We start from the raw sequence: 22,164 nt of genomic DNA, 5'->3' as shown, positions 1-22,164 counted from the left end.
ACTTTCAAGAGCCTGTGAAAGGGTGATATTTCTAATGAATACATTTATTTAGCCCTTTATATAATTTTTCTTTGATAGATAGATAGATAGATAGATAGATAGATAGATAAACATAGTAAAGTTAGGCAACATGATACAATTCTTTTACGTTTAAAATATGGAAAAACATCTTCTCCAAACTAGACACTCCCATTACAATGATTAATAGCCTTATTATCAAATAGGTGCTGTTGTCATGCCATGATTACATAGCAAATATAACTAATTAATCGTAAATGAGATCTGACCTTAAACGCAAATTTGAGCATATTAAAGTCTCATTTTGCTGCTTTTATTGCATGATAGCCATAATGCCACTGGCAAAAAATGTGACTGCCATAAAAAGGCAATTCTGTCAAAACATGCTTCTCTAAATCTGTGCTTTGAAATCAACACAGATGTACACTTAGGTGGGATGTATGTCATATTTCTCTGTTTAAGTACAACAAACTAGCTCTTTGAAGCATCGAGTAAATTCATGGAGGTGGGTGGTAGCAGGCAGAATGTGAGTCATCCTCATAGTTCCCCTAGGGGAGTGAAAATGTAATCTAACTGTGCCTTGGGCTTGCAATTCCCCTTCAGTGGAGTAGACTGGATTCATTAAACCTCTGGCTTCTCTCCAGCTCTTTTAACAAGAGGCAAGGTTTTTTATTGCATGTCTGTAGAATATAAATCAAAACGTGTGAATAATATATCTCTAAGAAAAAAACATTGGCAGGCAGGGGCGAAAAGGGAGGAAAGAGAAATTTGTGAATTATAGTTGTCTCCATCCATGCATTACACTTTGCTTGCCAGATGTACTGAGAACAGAATACAAAGTGTTCAGAAAGCACATTTGTTTCTCTAGATTTTGTACTTAATGGCAGAACATGATTTCACTTGTATACAAATAATCACTGCTTGGTAAAGCAAAATAATGTTAATTTATAAAAATAAATAAGTGAATCAATATTTTGTGTGGACCTTGCATTTGTCTGAATGCATTTCATAGAGACAGATATATTTTTACCTGCTACAGCTGTGTTAGACTGGTACATCTGCTCGGCCCTCTCTTCTCTACCTCCATGGAAAGATGCCATGCTTCCTCCTCTATATGCAGCAAAGTTCTCCAAGCTATGCCTCCTGATGTGAACGCTAGAATCATCATCCTCTAAGTGCTGCCCCTTGAAGGAGTCCAGCGTCTGGTCCTGGCTGGCTCGCAGGCGCTCATGTGGTTGTCTAGTGCAGATGTTAAGGAAGTTGTTTAGTGTCTCTCCTCGAGTGCGTTTACAATGCTGAGAGTCAGATAAGGATAATGATGACAGCGTGTCTACTTCAAAGTAGTTCCTGGAAGCTTTTGGCGAAGCATCTGTGCTTTGCTTGCCTCTTTGCTTGTCCTTCAGTTTGGACAGAGAGTTATTCTCGTGTCTCTCATTTAAGAGGCTGAGAAAGGCAGGACTCTGGGTTCCACTGAAGAGCCCGCCGAGATCCTCCCTCTGTGGGATGTACTGATCCTCTTTATGTTTGTACTTGTGCTTGTGCTTGCGTTTGTGGAGACAGACACTTCCCAAACAGCTGCTCGAAGGGTGATGGGAGTCGCTCATTCTAGATGAAGGCATCTCATGTGGCATATTCTTTGCTCGATGTCTGCTAGGAGCAGTGAGACTGGAGGACGCACCAGGGTGGAACTTTGGTGGAGGGACTGGTGGCCTCATGAGAGGAGAGGCTGAAGGTCCAAGTGCATGAGATAAGTAAAAGGGAGAAGGGTACTGACCATAATAGCCCATGTTTATCATACTTGTGGCAAGAGGCATGGATGTGTAAGGCATCGCGTAGGGTGCATAGTAATTGCCACCAGGCACTGGGCAGCCAAACCCTTGAATAAAAGGCATCTTTGATATTGGCTCGTTTGACTTGGCTGGCCGACCACGCCTCCTCTTTGACTTATCAGAGCTCCTGCGAAGATAGTGCACAGGGTCGTAGGGATAGTATGGCATAGGATAATAGTGGTCAAAGTTGAGACGGAAGATGCTGGGATAGGAATTCTCATGGTAGAATTTGTAGCTGCGGTGAGAGATTCGGAAGACCTGGAATTTGCTAACCAGCTCCTCGAGGTCAGCCATAAACTGCAGGTCGTCCTGGCTCTGGAGGGCCTTGCGTTTCCTCCTATGCTTCTGCTTCTTCAGGCTCTCTTGAGCAAAGAAATTTTCCACAGCAACCGCAGTGACACGCTTCTGGTAGTGCCCCCTCACTGCCTTGCTCTTTGCCTCTATAACAGCTGCCTCAGTGGCATCAAAACTGCAAAGATCAAACGAGTATCTCCGACGGGATGCCGGGCCTTTCTCGGTCTGGTCAGATGTACTGTTGTTGTCTGTGCCAATTCCACTATCACTAGGGATTGTCTCTTCACTGTGGGACTCGCTAACTGGAGACAGAGTGACTTCTTTGATGGAAGCCACTTCAGACAGGTGGGATGGTGAGTTGGCCATTAGTCTTGGGGGAGACAGTTTCCAGTTACTACTGAGCAAGCCCTTATGCGTTTTCGTGGGCAATGCACTGATAGGCTGTAGATTTGGCATTGTCTTCAGGTCATGCTGGCTGGTATCTGTGGTGGCAGGGTGAGCTGTCCCACCTGCTGCAGAGTGAGAAGAGAGGGACTGCATGACCCTGGGAGAAGGCATTCTGGTTATGGATGATGTATTAGAAGGCACTAGAGGGTTCTCGAAGGGACTTGAAATAGGCAACGAGTGCTTATCACTGGCTTTGTGCTCATTTTGCTGGGCTTGAAGATCAATTCTGGGCTTCCTTCCCCGTTTTTTGCCTATGTAAATAGTCCCACGCTTGCTGACATTGATTTGCTTGCCAAAACGGGCCTCGATTGTCGATGCCACGGTCGTCATGGCATTTGAAACCGGAACATTGGACTTCAAGGCAAGATTGCCAGGATTAGAAGTGGACAAAAGTTCATTCAAAATGCTCTGCATCTTGACCAGTTTCATTTTCTTAGTTGCCCTCTTTTTAAGGACACCTTCTTGACCTGATTTCTTGAGTTTTAACTGTTGTGCAGGAGGGGATTTGTTGAAGGCCAACTGCACTAATTTTGACATATTATGCTTCCTCCTCCTTTTTGAAGTGCTGGATGAATTTTGAGTGATAGGGCTAACTGGGCTTGTTGCGGTTCCTTCGTGAATTGTCTCCACAGTAAGTAATGGCTGTTTCTTGGGCCGTCCACGTTTCTTTTTCACTGGAGTAATGACTGTCAAACTGTTTGTGTTTGTGTAGAGTGGGCTGGATGGGGTAATAGGGAAGGCAGAGGGTGGATCTTCAATGGACAGAGATTGATTCACGTCTTTATGAGGAGAGGAGTTCTGGGACTTTAAATAAGACCACCTGTCCTTGACCTTTGATAGCCTACCCTCTGTTTGCTTGTCGGCATCAATCATTGATCTTGGTCTCCCAGCTGGTGTTTTCCTCTGTCTATTCTGAAACATCTCAACATCATCAGTCATTGTCCCAGCACTGTCTTCCTCGCTCTCTCGTAAATTCACACCGAATTGTTTTGGTGCAATGAAATCTATTTTCTTTGTCATTTTAGGTTTTGTGCTCCCTTGGTCTGTTTTATCAGTCGTCTCAACTTGCTGTGTGGTTTGTGAATCAGATAAGTTATCTTCAACTACTTTTCTATTTCTTCGCTTTTTACTCATGGATTCATCTGCGTGAAGGGTACCGCAGCTTGATGTTGTCTTACTCTCATCTGTCCTACTGCTTGACTTCTCAGGCTCCTCAGTCTCAAATTCATTTTTATCAGTTTTGTATGGTTGTCTTTCCTTAGTACTTCCTTGGTTTTCAGTATCTCTGTCCATCTTTTTGACCCACTGAAGGCCTAAATTATGTGTGGTTGGGGCCTTCATTGGGTCTTTCCTACCATATTTACGTTTGATGTTCCCAAAAACCTGCTCAGTGACTACCTGCAAGCCTCTGTCTTTGCTAAAAGAGAACAGACTTGAGTCAGCTGGGGTACTCATTAATGTATCAACTGGAGATGATGCTAGTGTGTCAGTGCTTGGGGAAGACATGGCAGATGCAAAGAGACCTCCAGATGAACTGCCTGTGCCCTTTTTAACTTGCGTTTTCGAGAATGATGTGTTGGGTTCTGACAAAGGGTTCTTGTTGGTGCATGCTGATTCTCGTTTTGATTCTGGTTCTGTCCTGTGTTGCTCTTGGTACACTACATCTCCAACAGTATTCAACGGCTTTGTCCAGTCAAGGTGGTGAATGTCGTTGCTTTTAGACTCATGCTTTGGTTTTGTGCTCTCCATCATCACGTTGTCAGTTTTATTCACAAGTTTATAAGGCCTCTCATAGGTCTGAAATTGAAAAAAACAAGAGGAAGAATTTAGAAAATAGACCAACGTTATGTCAAGATAATATTATTAAATATTTAAGGAGTAAAACTTAATATGCTTTTCATTCTCTTAAACAAGGTAGATTGACAGAGAAACATTTACACCTCATATATACAAGGAACCTACATGTTGCTACTGATAACAACTACTGTTTTGCTGCCAAGTTCTCAGCTTGTGGGCCACACCTACTGAAAGCATATAATACTGTGTACAATTGTGCAAGCCTTTGAGACTTGTGGTTTGGTCTGTTAGAAATAACGTATTGCAAGATCAGCACTTGATACTAGGATATGTTCTGTAAAGCCATCCTGTTTTCAAAGCCAACAGCTACAGGCGGTAATGAAGTTTAACCACAGTTTTGTTTTTCAGCAGGTCAACTTCCATTTCAGAGCTCTGCAGCTGAGGCTAAGACAGTCTATGCTGCGGTTTCAGATTAGTTTACATCTGGGGTCCCAGTGTTTTCAACAGGCTCACAACAGGAAAGACACCTAGAAGACTAAATGCAAAATGTAACTTTAGAAAATACAAATTGTACCTACTTAAGTTACTGCATAAAATAAATGAAGAAAAAAATAACAACAACAAAAGAATCAATTGAGAATCATTATACAAATAGTATTTAATTGTTTAAAGCTTAAAGTGCTTTAAAGAAAGTGGTAGGAATAAGTTATGTTACTTTGGCACTGACAGGTCTGATTACATCAGTAAAAGATGATTTAGTCTCCTGGAGTCTGGTTTGTTTGGGTCACAGAATTTCTGACATAAACCAAACAAGTGCATGGAAATACAAATGTGGTAAAAGAGTTTAGAAGAGTATAAGTAAGTGCCCTTGAAAGATGACATCCTGGAGTTATGAACGGCCTGTCTTAAAACAACAGTGAAAGTGAGCTGAACTTAGCTGAACTATGAAGAAACCAAAGAAAAAGCACATTGTAAAAGCTCACAACTGCATCTCTTATTTGACGCAAAATCTTAGTCACTTTAGGTATAACTGACTAATGACTCTTTTACTAACTAGCTAGATTTTTACATTTTCTGAAGAGAATGTGAGGGTACTTGCCTCTGAAAAACTCGCTACCACGGTGCAAGGTTGTGTGGGTCGTTTTCTAAACCGTTTCTAAAGCTTATCTGATGCTTATCTACTAATTGGTTAGGTTAGTTAGTGCCAACCCATTAAGTCTGGCGATGGGATCCATTGGCTTGCACCATTTCCCAATCCAGTTTCTCTCTCTTTACCAAAAATGACCAAAATAAAACCCAGATCTTTAAAATACAGATAGATAATGAGGAAGGAGAACAGCAGTTTGGTTGTCTTAAATGTATTTCCCTTAAAACCAATCTGAGAACCACAGGAGCTACCTTTGACAGAGTCCACTGGCAAACTTTATAATTGTGACCTGCCAACTTTTCACACTATTTGGAAGAGCTTTTTGTTCCTCCTCTAATCAGCCAAGAGTAATGCATCACTTAACTCCTAACCAGCTCCTGAAAGAGCCCAGGCAGGCAAGACTTTTATCTGCCGTGCACAGCCCTCACCTAAAATATCCTAGCATGCTTTTGACTTGTATGTGTGCGTGTGTGTTTCAGGAGTCATCCCTCAGCCTAATCCTCTCCAATATCATTCAATCAGTAGTTTTTAATTAAAGGGAAGCAGACATTAATGAGGGATCACTCCTCTGCCAGCCTTGTCCTTTTTATTTCCCCCATCTGTGAGAAACTGCATCACCTTTCAGATTCCTAATCCTGTAATCCTATGAGGAATTTGCGGTCTCCCCCGGCCCACAGGATACAGTCTCCGCTGCTGAATGCCAAGTCTCCTGGCCGCCCTTTAATTTCCCAAAATGGCATTATAACAACAACAACAACAACAACAACAACAAAAAACAATATCTGAGGTATATGGTGCAACCTCGCCATTGAGGATGCCAATGCTATTCTAAATACTCACTGACTGGGAACCTCAATATCCATCATCTTTATCGTTTGCATGTCATATTCCATTTCTTTCACCGGAATAAAACACTTCCAGTTTGTAATCTGACATGAATATGACACATAAATTGAGTTGCCTTTCAAATAACAAGTGTCAAACCTACAATTCAAGTGAATTAAAATCAGAAAAAGAAAATAATGAAACTGGCGATGGTGTTCAGCAGTCATACGTTACAAATACGCCATTGCTCAGTGTAAATACACCACACCATATTGTGTCAATGCGTTGACAAGTGAGTCCCTCACCAGATAATAAAAAATCTCTGCAGTCATAAATGACTTATGAGCCCTCTAATGAGCACTTCCTATCTGTTGTAAACAGAGCAGCAGTTCTGGCAGGGCCACTGGGCAGTCTGGCACAGTAGGCACCAAATCCTGGCGGACACCATTGCACTCAAAGCCCAGAACTGCAGGAGACGAGTCAGTCTCAGACCAGATAAACAGACAGGGAGAAGGCAGCCGAGATTACAGAGTCTCTTGCATAATAATAAGCTAGGTTTGGCATCTTCATGGAGCCCTCGATACCCCCTTTTTCCCTCTTCCATTTCTTGCTTGCTCTTGTTGTTCTCTTCATTTTCTCCCCCTCCATCACCACCATGGTAATTGGCCAGCCAAAACCTCATTGGCCTCTTATGTGTTTGGTAACCATGGGATACTGTGACTCAGAGCCACTGAAAATAGACAGAAATGCAGCGAGCCAAACATGCGACTTTGCCCGACTGATACCCGGCCAAACTTGCTCTACCCTCCACTAAATCCTGCCTGTCCTGATGCAAGAGCTCACTGTTTGCCTTTCAGACTGACAGATGAGCAGTCCACAAGCCTGATGCTGGATCAACACAGCTTGGCGTGACTCTGGAAGTTTGGACACATCCAAACTTTGACAAACGATGCAATAACACTAAAACAGCTTGTAGAAGCAGAGCTGCTACACAAATTGCAACCGGCACACCACAAATGCAATATTGCGAAGGGGTCATTTCTTTCGCTCATGTCATCCCTGCAATCCCACAAGCTTTTATAGTTCGATTAACATGACAGCAGGTCAGCTTTGTTTTCTGACCAAACGGCAGTGTGCTAGCCACGGGGCTAATTGGTCAAATTACAGCCTTTGTAACACGGTCTCTGTAACACTTTCTGAATTGGTTAGTGAAAGCCAGCGCTGAGTTGTTAGACATCCCTGATGCCATGGTGGCCATGGGTAATGTGACACCCGATTGATGACAACACAAACCTGGATAGAGTGTCAATCACCTGATCTGGAAAATCTATCTCTAGTTACAGGACTTGAGGCGTCTTTAAATCCATCCTCGGACAGTCAAAATGCCCACTAGTTTGACACAGTGGATTACAAAGTAGAAAGGTCTAATATAGAGTAAATGCTGTGTGGAAACTTCTGATGATTTTGATATTATGCCATGTATTTGACTGAAGTACATGCATGTCACAAATCTAAAAGCTTTAATGGTGTGATCAAGAGTGTTTTAAGTGCCTCATAAAAGCTTTGTAATTGTAATAGCAATTTTAATTAAGTCTCATGATATATCAATAGATCAAATATAATTTTGACAATGCACTTTATAGAAGCAGGCATAGGTTTACAGTGGTTTTTCCCTTATTGTCTCCATATGGGCACATAATGTAGTATCTACGTATAATTTGATGTTTCTTAGGCTTGAATATGTTAAAAGATCAATAAGTAACATGTGAAATTTTTGTGATTAGGCTAAGTGTAAAATTAATATCAATGCAAAATTCTCGTCAAGGCTGTAATGTGATTGGTTATCAAGGCACACAATTATCCAAGTTAGCGGTGAGGCTTTTTCCTATGACAAGAGCCACGGATCCTCGTATCTCCCAATAATAAGACCATCTCTGCTAGAAACTTCCAGGTAAGTGTTTTAAACTTGGACCCCTGGTTTATTAAATGAGAGAAAAGTTGATTTCCATCGTTGCATACTAGAGTTGGCTAAAAAAAAAAAAGCCTAACAGCTATTGGCATAATCCATTGGCATACTCCATGAGACCCCACTATCCGTGACATCATGAGGAAAAAAATATTTTGATAAGTGAAATTGCGAAGACACATTTTTCATGAATCATTCACAAAACGACCAGGAACATGCATTAAGAAAATAAATAGGGTAAATTATGATTTAATGTTGACTTTAATGTCATATGGTATAGTACTGTCAAATCTATAATAAAGGCATTTCACTGTACATAACATTTAAAAAACAAGAAAACTTAAGGATCTATTTCTTTAAAAAAGAAAAATCGTAATATTGCTAACCCTCAACGGATGTCTAGTTAGGGAATGGTTTACGTTTAACTTCTGGTTTACGCCACCATCACTCTTTGCTAATACATCAGAATTAGCATTAAAATGAGCTGTTTGACAAAAGAAACAATTAGCAGCCATTTCAATTTCGCTCTCTCTCGGTCTAATACTTTTAATGATGAATTAGATTGATTGGTGGAGAGGGTCAAACACAAACGAGCCCTTCTCGCTCTCATTGGCTACACTGCTGTACTCTCTCATCTCTTAATTTGGCTTTTAATACTATTAGCCTCCATAATCATGGCAATTGGCTTTAAAGTTCCAGTCACGCTGTGTGTTTGTTGATGTGGGGAATAATTAATTATGAGCAGTCCCACCAGGCCTTCTGAACTCATCCGCCCTGACTGATTAACAGACCGTAGGCAGCAACGGAGAGCGCTCAATCTGTCGCTAACATATAAGAGATAAAACTGCCAGCATCTTCGGAGATATGATAAAAGAAGGTATCCCGACCACCCTCCTCCCCGAGTGTGTCTATTGGTTGCCCCAATATCAACGATTGTTTTTTTTTTTTGACTCGTCACAATATGAGCAAGTTTCTCTATCTTTAGAGAAGACCCATCTGGATGATGAAGAATGAGAGGAAAAGATGGGCTCATTCTGAGACCCATTATAAAACGTCAACGGATACGTTAAGCCGCGGCTTTAACAATGCATCTGGCACAAACTAAATAGAGTGCCCAGTTTGTAGCAGAGATGCTGCATGAATACGTGAATGGATAATGAAACATTTGTGGCGGTTCAGAGGCTGAATAGAGGATAATAGGACGTAGCAGCATTCTGATGCCATCCTGCCATGTGCCAGACGCCAACAACTGAAGAAGCTCAGATTCAAGGAACATCTGTGTCGTTTAATGGTTGCTTTCGAAGCCAATCCGCTATGAACTTCAGCTCAAGTGATAATAAGAAATCCACTGAGTGCTGCTTTACTGGTTTATGGACATTGTGTGGAGAGGAGCAGAGTCACAATGACAGATAGACTGACAATAAACAGAAATGTACCAATGGATTTATTAAGTAGTGGAGTGTGCCAGCTCTTAAAGTCTAGTTGCTTTATTGCTAGACACCTTCCATCACCTGCAAGAAATGTGCAGAGTCACTAATCCTGCATGAATGCTATAAAGAAACGGCTAATTGAAATCTAAATATTTACAGAGAGAAAGGGGGTTCTTAAAAAAAATGAGGCAACATGTCAAGCAGGACATCAGTAAAATGAAGTATCCTCCACCTGCACTAATGAGAACAGTCAGCAGGGGTCATTAGCAGGAATCATATAGCTCCGTAACTAATGTCTTTCCACAGCTGCGTTCAGTCTGCAACTCCACTCTTTAGGGTTTATGACTAACCTCCATGTGGCATAAATGATGTTTGTTTACTGCTAAAGTTAAAGAAATATGCTTTACAATACCAAGGCAAATTAATTACACCTAAGCTTGAGATATATATATATATACATATATATATATAATACAAATTTTATATACAAGTATTCTAACTTTTTAGACGTGATGGATATACTGCAAATCTGCAAAGATGAGTGGTGCTTGTCTGTACAAAACACTATCATGATGCTAGTGTCATGATAAAGGTGAGGCAAAGACAAGGAAAAGTGGATCTAGCCTTGGAAAGACTTTTTATTTCAGACAAAAACATAAACCATAACACACAACCGCGAAAATCAACGTATACTGTACATACTGTAACAGCTTAAGACATGGGCAAGACAATACAGGACAATGAACTGAGCAAACCAAGGGCACTAAATACACAGAATAACGAGGAATTCAACAAGACACAGGTGAACAACATAATCAGTAACTATGGAAACAAACTGGCATTCGAGAACAATGGGTGGGAGGGGGGAGGGGGTAGCTGATAGGTAGCCTGTCAATTTTTTGGGTAGCTGATAATGTATGAGACTTTTTTCACCTGTTTTATTGTCCGATACTGTAAGTGAAAATCACATTATCGCTTACAAAAGTACACTACCATTCCAAAGGTTGGGATCGGTAAGATTTTGTCATTTTTATGAAAGACGTAGTAGATGTAGAATCACCAATGTAGAATTTATTTTATCAAAAATAAGTAATATCATGAAATAAATTGAGCTGCTAAACATTTTTGTGGAAACTGTGATAAATTGTTTGATCAAAACCGAAAAGAATAAAAAAGAAAAAGTGTAAATTAAAATTATAAATGTTTTTACTGTCACTTTTGATCAATTTAATGCATCCTTGCTGAATAAAAGTATTAATTTATTTTAATAACAATAATTGTAAAATATCATACATTTTAGTGGTCCTAATCTTTTAAATAGCACACATCTCAACCAAGTACACGATTTGAGGCATCATTCCCATTCGTAGCACAAACAGTGCAAGACTAATTACGCTCTGAAGTTTAATACTTCGGGTGAAGGGTTTTGAAAACCTCCTAAACCAAAATATGAGCTGTAGTAACTGCAGTGTGACCTAACATGTTGATGTATTTCAGCATCATGTAGTTGACACAATTTGTGGCATATAGCCAGGGGTCATTTTGTCTTCACCCAGTGCTTTCAGAAAATCAATCAGTCTCAGACTGTTTACAATAGATCACTTCACTAAATCCCCTTATCCAGATGAAGAATTCCATTTGGCATTTCTAGTGTTTGTGGAATGCACCACAGGAATGAGAGAGTGGTGCGGTTGTAGAGGTCTGGGGGGAGACTGAGGGGCAAAGGCCTGATGAAAACCATACCTTGCTCACTTCCATTATCAACAATGAAAAGCCAAGACTTTTACTGTAAGTGGGCGTTTTATGTTGATTTGAGCTGAGCGTTTTCTGCTGGATGGAGTTAGCTTTTAATCTGGGAAGGTGAAAGGTTCTTGATCAGTATATAGATGGACGTCCTCTGCTTACCTGCCATATCAGATACAGCCAGACTAAACACCATTAATGAGACCAACTTCAGCCATGCATCACAATGCAAGAAAACTTCTAGGACTTTACACACTGAATTATCTTTTTCACAGTATTGCATCAATACTTTAGATTTTTTTTTTAAATCAATATTTTTCTGTTCCCGTGTGCATCATACATTATATGCATTGCTATATTGCATTTTGTCAAATGTATTACAACAACATGTACTGTATCAGGAAGCATCTGCCGATACTAGGGAATAGGGATGCACCGAAATTCTGGCCAATGCTGACAAGCCAAGTTTCATGTTATGGTTAGTTTAATATGAAAATTGTATCTAAATAGGACTACATTAAAAGTAAAACTACAAATTAAATCAACCATTTTAAAGGCTACACACGTGAATTTCAACATTATAGAAATTGGATATTCATTTTGAGATTCACTTAAAATTACATTTAATTGTGGAATTGGTAGTATTAGAGTAATAACTAAGTTAGTATTAGATGATGGCAAAGGTAATCTAAATGCAAAAATATGGGACCAACACATTTAAATATCCAATATCGACAGATACCAATAAATAAAAAAAGTCAATCAGTTAATAACCGATATGGTAATGATATTTTGTGCATACCTGGTCAATACCAGAGTCCCTTTCAAGGAAAGTCAGTTCACTCGTCGGAGGCCATATTTACTTGGGACGCTATTTTGGACATCAAGACCCAACTCCTATGTACTTGAATGGGGAAATATTGAAATGTCAAAAACTGCTTACCAAACTCACATTTAAATATCATATTTCGAATAAGCAATACAATCTGACATCAAACTCCCCATAAATGTTGTTTTACACAACCTTAAATAGCTAAAAAGTGTTGTAAAGTTGGTAAAGCCAATGGGCATGTGCAGTCCCAAGAGCGCATCTCAGGACACTGACCGTTTCTATGGCAACCGAAGCTTCTAACAGCAGTTGCAGGGATGACTTCATCAATTCATAGTTTTCAGTCACGTGACCGGTGCAGAGACCTGGAGGGCAAAACATCCACAAAACCGCTGCACATGCCTGTCAATGTTCTGTTTCAAGCCACAAATATTTCAATCATCTCTCAGAAGAAGAAAAACAAATATATGTGAAAAACTGCAGGTTCTGGGATCTATCACTATACTATGATATTAAAAGATCATATTCAGTATAAACCTTATTGATGATGCATACTATATGCAGGCAAGACAGAAGATGAGTCCAGAATATGAATGCAACACAAAATTTGCACATTAAGAGTTTTCCTCACAGGAAATGCTTAACATGAAAGTTATGCACTATGCATTCATATTCTGGGTTATTTTGCTTAAGTGTACATAGTATGTTTTATTAATGAGGTTTATACAGAATTTTGTCATCCAATATCACTGTCATAGTGTAAGAAGTTTTGTGCACACATCCAGCACGTGTGACCAGAAGGCCACGTCTCAGACAGGACACTATAGGCCTACGTGTTTGTTGATACCACCCCTCGAATGAAATCTTCGAAATAGATAAAACCTTTATAAAATAACATTATACAAGTCGCATTTATTTCTGATATATTTTGGGATTTTAGAAACTGAACTTTGGGTTACAGACTAAGCTCCAATAAACAAAATGCCTCCAAAAAATAATAATAAACTACTAACTCTAGAGAATAAAAGCACCCTTGACATCTCTCTCTCTCTTACACTCACACACACACACTTCTTTGCAGCCCTTTATTTGGCAAAACGCCTGGTGGCTTGAGTGTTTCATTTTTTCCTGTGTATAGGTCTGGGCAGATGTCCAGAAAGGCCTCGGCACAAAGAGGCCGAGAGAGGGAGAGAGGAGAGGGAAATATACTAAGGAGAAAGGACAGAGCAGAGACATGAACAGGGAGACGAAGCCCCCACCCCACCCCACAACCCAAACTCTCCTTTTCTTTCATAACTATTCCCTCCAAAAACTGCGAGTGATTGATATGATCCTCACATGCCTCCCTTGGCTTTGAAACAACTACACCCTCCTTTCTGCCCCAGTAAACCCCTGCCCTGCCCTCGTACCCCCTCCGCTATCCCCCCTTTTCGGCAGTGGACCACCCTACCCTGTGGGAACAACGCTGGGGAAGAGATGTCCCCCTCCTATTCTCCTGAGCGGACCCCCTCGGGTTCCATTGAGAGCGGAGCAGCCCTCTCTGATCTGGCCTGCTTTGTGTGACAGGCTGACAGGTCCAGAGCAAACAAACAAAATGAATACTAACACCCCTTTGTGTTCGCTTCCCAACGAGCGGCACTTAAAGATGGGGGGTGGTGGTGGTAAGTGCAGCCTCAGGAGAGATGACAAAGGCGGCGGGGGGTGGGGGGGATAAGAAACTCTGGACCCTGATACCACATAGACAAAAATACCCCCCTGCCACTGCTAGAATAAAGAGCTCCATTTAGCGGGCCCGTGGGCCACGGCGTCTCAAGGTGCGTCTGGCCTGATACATGCCACGGACTGGACAGTGGTGGGCCAATAGTGGGCCAGTAAGCCTGAAAGTCTGTTCCCTCCGCACATTCACAGCTCCTCCATTCATGACCTCTCGAGTGGCGCGCTCTCATTCAAGTGCTGGGAACAAGAGTAAGACATTGCACGGCTCAGAACTTCAGCTGCGTGATAAGATTATTTTGAAACTCATCTTGACAACTTCAGTTGCTCCTCAAGCGCAGTCATCTCTAAATATCGTAATAAAGGCAGAACTACAGCGTCTGTCAGAATACAACACGTGAGCCACTATAGTTGCCTAAAATACAAACACTTCATGGAACAATACACATTTTTTGCACTACACATCAAAACCCCTTTCGAAAACACCCACATGATTGGTGGAAGAAATGCATATAATGAAACGTTACATTTCTTTTGTGTGTGAAATTACCTCAATTTTCTGGCAATAATGCGGGTAATAATACGTTCGGCTGCTGCTGGCTCATTTCACCTGGGTCTTCAATGGTTTTTGCATTTAAATGACTCAAGCAGATGTTCTGAGACAAGTCCTCACTGCCAAGACCATGACAGACAAATAGGCCCAATAAAATCAATGATTTTTGTAGAAAAAAATAAGATGATGGCTTGTATTAATATGGATCTGTACCTTGAGCTCAAGAAGCTCATAATGCTAGCAAAAATTATTCAGTGCAAGCCAAGGTAATATTCATACATTTATATGAATATAAATACAAATAAAAAATATATATTATACACACACTGCCATGGTACCAACAAATTAATTGATTTAGCAGGGCACATTCATCAATTGAATCAAGGAATGATCTGGTAAAGAAATATCCTGAAATGCCATATGGAGAATGAAGGTCAACTTAAAAAGTTTCACACAAACAAGCACTGAATGGTATACTTTTCTTAAAAGTCATTAAACCAAAACCCCAAAAGCCCCACAGGCAGAAAGGGCCAGGCAGCCATTTTAAGAAAAGGAAATGATCCAAGGTCTGTGAGATTCTGGGTTATTTCAGTTTGTGGAAGTGCTTCAGGCACCAAAATGTCAGGATGAAAAAAAACAAACGCACAGACTTGATGGAATGTGTTCTTCACCACAAGCCAAGCACTGTGTAATTAACACAACGTGATTGCAGAAGTATCATAGAGAGCAATTTAAAGCAACCTTCCTCTTTTTTTATGTACTGTCCCTGTGGGATCACTCCAGTGAGAGAATAATAAGAACATCAGTTTCTGGAGGTGAGATTCTTTTCAATCAAAAATGGTACTTTACAGAACCTAGTTTGAAGAAATCCAGTTATAGACTCGTGTTTAAGAGCAGTGTTTCCCAATCTTTTTCAGGCACGGTTTTGATAAGTAAAAAAAAAAAATCCCACGGCACACCACTAAGTACTAAAATAACAAAATTGCACAATCATGCATTGCTTCAAATGGCATATTAAAACCGGTTTAAAAGTAGTACTAAAATTCAAGGTTAAAACTTGAGTAAGGTAGGAACACAATAAAGTCATATAGGTCGGCTATATGATGTTGTTGGTGATGATAAAACAACAAATGTACATATTGTCGCAGTCGGGCGGAAACCTTGTATTTTCTAAAATAAACACTGTGTCAAAGTTTGTATTGTGACTTTATATATGGTCAGACACTTGCACGTGTCTTTATAATATTAACAATTTATGAAAATCAATATCAAATGTAGTTACGAGGTTTTTGACCAGCGAATGACAGAGATATGCGTTTAGTCCGTCAATAGAAGAGCTGCCCCTGAGGCAGAAAGTGCATCACATTACGTTTTCATCAACTTACAGGTTATAAAGTTTATTGTATCTAAATGGGCACTCAGTTTTTCCTGTTGTTGAATACATTTGGCCACTATCTCATGATATAAAAGATAAAGCACTATGCACAGGATACCAGACTCTTTGCTCTTCAAATACAAAAAACATTAGCCTTTATAAACAATGTTTCTTAAAGTAAAGAAAATGCTGTACTTAATCAAACAACTTCTTTATTTATCTTTGCATTGCAAACAATCCACAATCTATCTCCAAAGTGCTTGCAGTGTGCAGCACTTCATTCTCCATAGAGGAGTTACTGAGGTTTCGCCGACAGTTTGAGGAGCCAATGGAGTTACGCGGTGTAGTCACAAGCTCTTTTTGATACTTTTCATTGGTTAATTATTTGTAAAAACCCACAGTGCAGAAAGTCATGTATCACAACGCAAGAAAACTTCTAGGACTTAACACACTGAATTATCATTTTCTCACAGTATTGCAATTTGCATCAATACTTTAGATTTTTTTAAAGTTTAAAGTTTTTTTGCAGTTAAAACTCACATACAGGCGTAAATTGAGGTTGGGAAACACTGTTCTAGAAGGTTGCGTCTGATCACATAGCAAGTATATAGTTACTTCTGTGCCAATGTTTTAAAATAGTCTAAAAAAAAACATTTTTTCATTGTATTTAAGAGCTACAAATTTAATAAACTCGCAAGACCTCACGTTCTCATAAACAGTCTTGCTTTGTGAGATCAAATGACTTCTGCTTAGATTGATTAAATGTTCTACACCTGTTCTAAAAATAAAATGTCCTATAAATGTTTATGCAATCCACACCTGCTCCTTACTGGGTTTAAATTTGGCATGTAAAATTGATAAAGACTAGAATGACTAGGTCACACATTTCATTGGGCATCTATGACAAATCCAGATAGGCACATTCCTAAGAGTAATGCTTTCAAAATTGTAGTTAAAAAAAAACAACACTTGGCAGTACTACTCCAGCCCAAACAGGGAGAATGGAGAAAACTGGGGCACAATAGTTTAAACCAATAAAAAGGATTGCTTGGTTTCAATCCTTAAGTTACTGAACAATGGCTTCTTTGTGACAGTGAGCACTTGGCTCCCAGGCAGCTGTTTTTCCACTCGATATCGATCTAACCCAAAAAAAGAAAAAGCACCTGTGCACTGGAATACAGGACAAGAGGAGAAAATGCTAAGCAAATCGGAGCTTAAATCTGCCTCCACAAAATACATCTATGCAGGTACAAATGATCTGAAGGGAAAGTATAACACAGTGATAAAATCAATGTCCTCAACTTCTCAAAAGCGCATTAATGTAAGAGCAGATCGATGCTAAAGCTGCACAGTCATAGTTTAAGTGCCTTCAAATGATGACCCACAGGCCAACTGCTCATCACATTTCATAATCATGTTTCCATAGAATGAATGAATGTTAGCTGACAAACAGAGGAAATAACCTTGAAAAAGCAGTAATGACAGATGACACTACACTAAACTTGACAAGATAATGCTTTTTAGACTCACTAAACATTTAACTGCACAGCAAAGTCTGATCCACTATAAGAGCTCGACTAAAAAAAAAAAACTAGGGAGCCATTGACTCCTAAAATGAAATATTTAGAAGCCTAAAGACTTTTTAGTTGCCAAATAACAAAACTGCTCGATAAAAATAGTTGTTCAGAAGTGCTTCAGTTCATTGAGTGCACAGCTTACTTATAGCAATACACTGCCATCTGTTTGTCCGACATGTAAAGCAACCAATCACAGTTTGTTTTGTTTTTACATGCTGTTTAGGGGTGGGGTTACCGTATATGAAATAGTCGATTCAAAAGACAATAATAGAAAACACTCAAGTCTCGGGTAGCCAGACCTTCAGACTGACACCAGTAGGTCTGGACTCCATAGCAGCTTTCATTGGCCAAGGACCACCCAGAGGCCGTCTAAAGCAACCAATCAAAGTTTGTTTTGTCCAGGGGAATGTTTAGGGGTGAGAAAATGTAAAAGCGATGTTGCTATGACAGAGCTGTCCGATATGATTATATTATCATATATTGACAATGTCTCGCAAAGTATCGCAATATCGATAATAACAGTCAGTTACCAGACGATCATCGACAATATTGGGAAAAATTGCAAATATATTTCACATAGCCCCATAGTTACCATACACACATTTATTAACACGTAACAGCATGAATTAAATATTTTCTAGTTAGTTGTTAGCAGGGTTGGGAATAGAAAATCGATTCCAATTCTGAAATCGGATTCTTAAGGTCAGGAATTGAATACTTTTTATAAAATATATTTTTAAAATTTTAATGTGATTTTTAAACGATTATTTAAGCGCAAGAAGATGCGAAAGAGAACGCTTCTGTACATGCGTGCTGTTTTCGGTGCTGCACACACATCCAAAGCGTGCACAAAGAGCTGCCTCCCATATAGTGCATGGACAAATAATACACACATAATTATGTCAAAATATCCCCGTAAACACAGTCGGTTTTATCATAAGTAACCGTAAACAGTTGAGAAACAAAAACAGTAGCCTATATTGGGTCCATGCATTGACACTAGCCTAAATATTTTTTTCTAAATTACACATCTTGATTTTTTTATTCTACTAAGTAGTTAACTTAGCAATTTATTTTGGTCTGCACTCTGCAGTCTAATAAAAGTTAAACAGAAATAAATAAATTAAATGTTAGCAGCCGATGTAACTGCACCTGTTTCTGACTATTAATTTAAATAGTGTATAATGATGAATAATAAAAAATAAAAAAATCACAAATAATTTAGTCATATTGCAAATGGTAGAAGAAATTGTGGTGCTTTCAATGTCTCGTGCACGCGTTCAGAGATTCCAATGTTGGCAGCTCCGTTATAGCATTTTTGGAGAATTATGCTTTGCAGTAGAAAAAAATAAATAATTAAATAAAATACACAAATATAATTTTTAATTATTTCTGTTTCTAAATAAATAAAGCATTTTTTTGTTTTTATTTCGTTATAACGAGCCTAAGGAGACCTTGGAACTCTTTAAAAAACTCTTATTAAAAAAAAAAAAAAACTTAACGCTTTTGCTCATGCAGAATGAACCAATTCATTTTAATCCCTGATTGTAGACAAATAACAAATATAAAACAAGTTTAAAAACAGAGCTACACATTATAATTAAGGAAATTAAACTTATCATCATGAAATGTGTCTACTGGGGCGATAACGCATAAAAGAAAGAGAAACACTGGTCCTAATAAAAAAATAATAGGCAAGACACACTGCTATATGACGTCAACATGCATTTATCATTCTTACAATCACCACCAGAATGTTCACCTTTTAATATCTGCTCAATTGTATTCAACAGTTCTCCTCACGAAACAAAATTCATTTTAAACACAAATTTGATAAGAACAGTGTGGAAATTATTAGCAACAATAACATAAAAGCAAAGCTAATGTTAGTTTAAGCTCAAACTAACCCAAGTAAAAACTTTAACATTTCAATAATTAAATTAAACTAACTGAATCACAGGCTATCATTAGATAAACTGCAGCCAAACTCAACATGATGTGTGTTTACGGTGTATGTCGGCAGAGTTGTCTCGGGCGGGGGGCGGGGCTTGAGTAGACAATATAATCGGATATCGCGATATTTCAGCCCGATCTCATCCCAAGGCGTCATACGATCTCATACTGACGCTTTTGACATATCGTCTACATCCAACGCACATGGCACCCTTTAGCGTCAATATGAGACGCAGATAGATATGGGCCAGAAGGCGCCTCCTAGCGGTCTAACCCTAACCCTACCCCAGACCTAAACCCAACCATAACCACCCAAACAAAGCTCTGTGCGTGTCATATTGACGCTAAAGGGTGCCATGTGCGTTGGATGTAGACGAAATGTCAAAAGTGTCAGTATATGATTTAGGCTAGTTTTCTCTGGCCATTTTGCACAATTTTCTGCATTTTTTCACCTTTAAATAAAACCTGGTTGTCTATGCAGTATAAAACCTATTTTGAAAGCAGTGAATTATTCCTTTAATTAGAATTTCATAAAAGTACCAATTATTTCAAAAATATAACACAGAACTGCTCGAGGACATCTCATTTACTTGTTATTAAATGTCTGAAACAAAACTTCAAAAAGAACATCTTCCAAAAATGTGATGCCACTAACCTGGTAAACTAGCTCTTTCTTATCAGCGTTCATAATGTTATCCCGGTATTTTAGTTACCTTAAATGACTTCATTCCCAGGCCAACTGATTTAAAAACCCGGAAGTTTTGCAAACGCCAAACAATCAGATAGGAACTGGCACTTTTAGCAAACTCTTGCCAGTTTTGTATGCAACAAGCATTAGACAGTCAGTGAACGGACAGTAGGCGGTCTGTGGGTGTGTCGTCTGAGGCTGAGACTATTTTAGGCTGAACATTTGTTTAATGAGCAGGATCTTCACTTGTTTGCTGTCACTTGGATCCGAGAAAGGAATGTAGCAAATAACTCAATCTTCTTTTCAACCGATGTTTCAAATCATGTGATTTCAATGATTTAAGATAAAAAAAGCATACTAGATAAAACCCTATCAAATTCAAGCAAGTAAACTTTACATTTTAAAGTAACTATTCATATTCTGAAATGAAAAGGGTCTTAAAATATAAAAAGGTGTTACTTTGCACAAAGATGACCAATTTTTGGCATGCACGCCATACACTAAAATCTCAGTTACTATGGTGACATCCATTCCCTTCCCAGATCCTCAAAAGATCAGCAGAACGTGCCGTCGGTTTACAGTACTTTCACCTGAACACACATCAATTACGAACCACCTTCTTCCCAGTACGCACCCACACACACGCCTCCCCCACCACCCCAATGCATTGAGCGTGTGGGTGAAAGGTCATGGTAAAGTAGCATTCCACAGAGAGTGAGACACAGCCCTGTGAAAAGAGGAGAGGGGGGAAATGGGTTTAGTGTCCCTAATCCCACAAGAGACTGGAGGATTTGCAAGGACACCCAAACCATTCCCGGTGAAAAGCTACGGTTAGCAGCTCGCCCACAGCTCCCACGGTGTGTGTGGTCAAACATTACCATCCACTGGGATAATATCATCTTCACACTGGTCATAAGTCCATGGGCATGTTAAACGGCATGATTTGATTTGGAAACCACAGCAAGGCTCATCAGCATGAGATACTTTGATCGCCCCGAGTCTAGGTTCACAGGCATGGCTGTAGTTTCTCATGAGCGGGGAGCGCGGCCTGTGGAATAAAGAGGCTCTTTCATTGCTCTGGGCTGTTTGAGAGGGCCACTGCATTGGTTTGCTCTCCCTGTTTTATCTTCACAATTAGACTGACACTGAATACTCTGAAGGGTCACTCCTGGTGTCACACTAACAAAATACCCAACACAAACAACATTCTCTTCATTTGTCCACCATGCTTTTGGCCCTTCTCAGGCCTCCACAGTAATTGTTCATCTTTGAGGACAAATCCTGCATATTAAGTACTTCAATGAGAGTATTTATTTCCCACCCCCGACCAAAGGAAGGGACACCATCTGAGAGACAGAGGCTGCTTTTGTAGGCCAGTTCAAAATGTCTCATGTTTTGGTGACATATTGCTGTCACTGTACATTATATTTGTCTGGCATAATAAGTAACAACAACAGTTGATATTGCACTGAGGGGACAGCATGTCAGTAACAATTAGGGATGTGCAAAAGTAAATTCTCTTAATCAACTAGTAAGTGGGTTGGCTGAACGAACGGCTGAAGACTAGTCGGTTATTAGGGTCATGTCAGATCAGACACGTTACTTTGCGCATTAAGACAAGACAGATTTTATTATAATATTATTCTTATATTTATGTATTTGGCAGACACTTTTATCCAAAGTATTACATTTCAAGGTACACGTTTACATTATCAATTATTGCTTTTCCTGGGAATCGAACCCATGACCTTGGCGTCGCAAGCACCAGCGCTCTACTGTTTGCGCTACAGGAAGGTTTTGTCGAAGCGGAACAGGTCTCGCAACACATTCCTAAATAGACTAACTGATTCATACAATCTTAAAAACACTATGGAAAAAAGGGGCAACAGACAACGATGTCCTCTTCCACGTGTAAGCCAACATGTGAAAAATAAGTAAGACTGAATCCAATTATGTATAACCAATAATGCAATTGATTTT

General features: G+C 39.6%; 1 protein-coding gene across 1 annotated transcript in view; it reads right to left on the bottom strand.

Moving 5' to 3' along the window:
* The window catches only part of setbp1 (SET binding protein 1), a 67,732-nt gene that overhangs the window by 6,089 nt on the left and 39,479 nt on the right, over nucleotides 1-22,164 (bottom strand). The window contains exon 3 of the mRNA XM_079608163.1: nucleotides 1,049-4,385. Coding sequence (XP_079464289.1) covers nucleotides 1,049-4,385 — 3,337 coding nt within the window. The remainder of the gene's footprint in view (nucleotides 1-1,048; nucleotides 4,386-22,164) is intronic.

The sequence above is a fragment of the Phoxinus phoxinus genome (assembly GCF_949152265.1).
Source record: "Phoxinus phoxinus genome assembly, chromosome: 3".
In the NCBI taxonomy this organism is placed as follows: Eukaryota; Metazoa; Chordata; class Actinopteri; order Cypriniformes; family Leuciscidae; genus Phoxinus; species Phoxinus phoxinus.
This window is presented reverse-complemented; position numbering and strand designations above follow the sequence as displayed.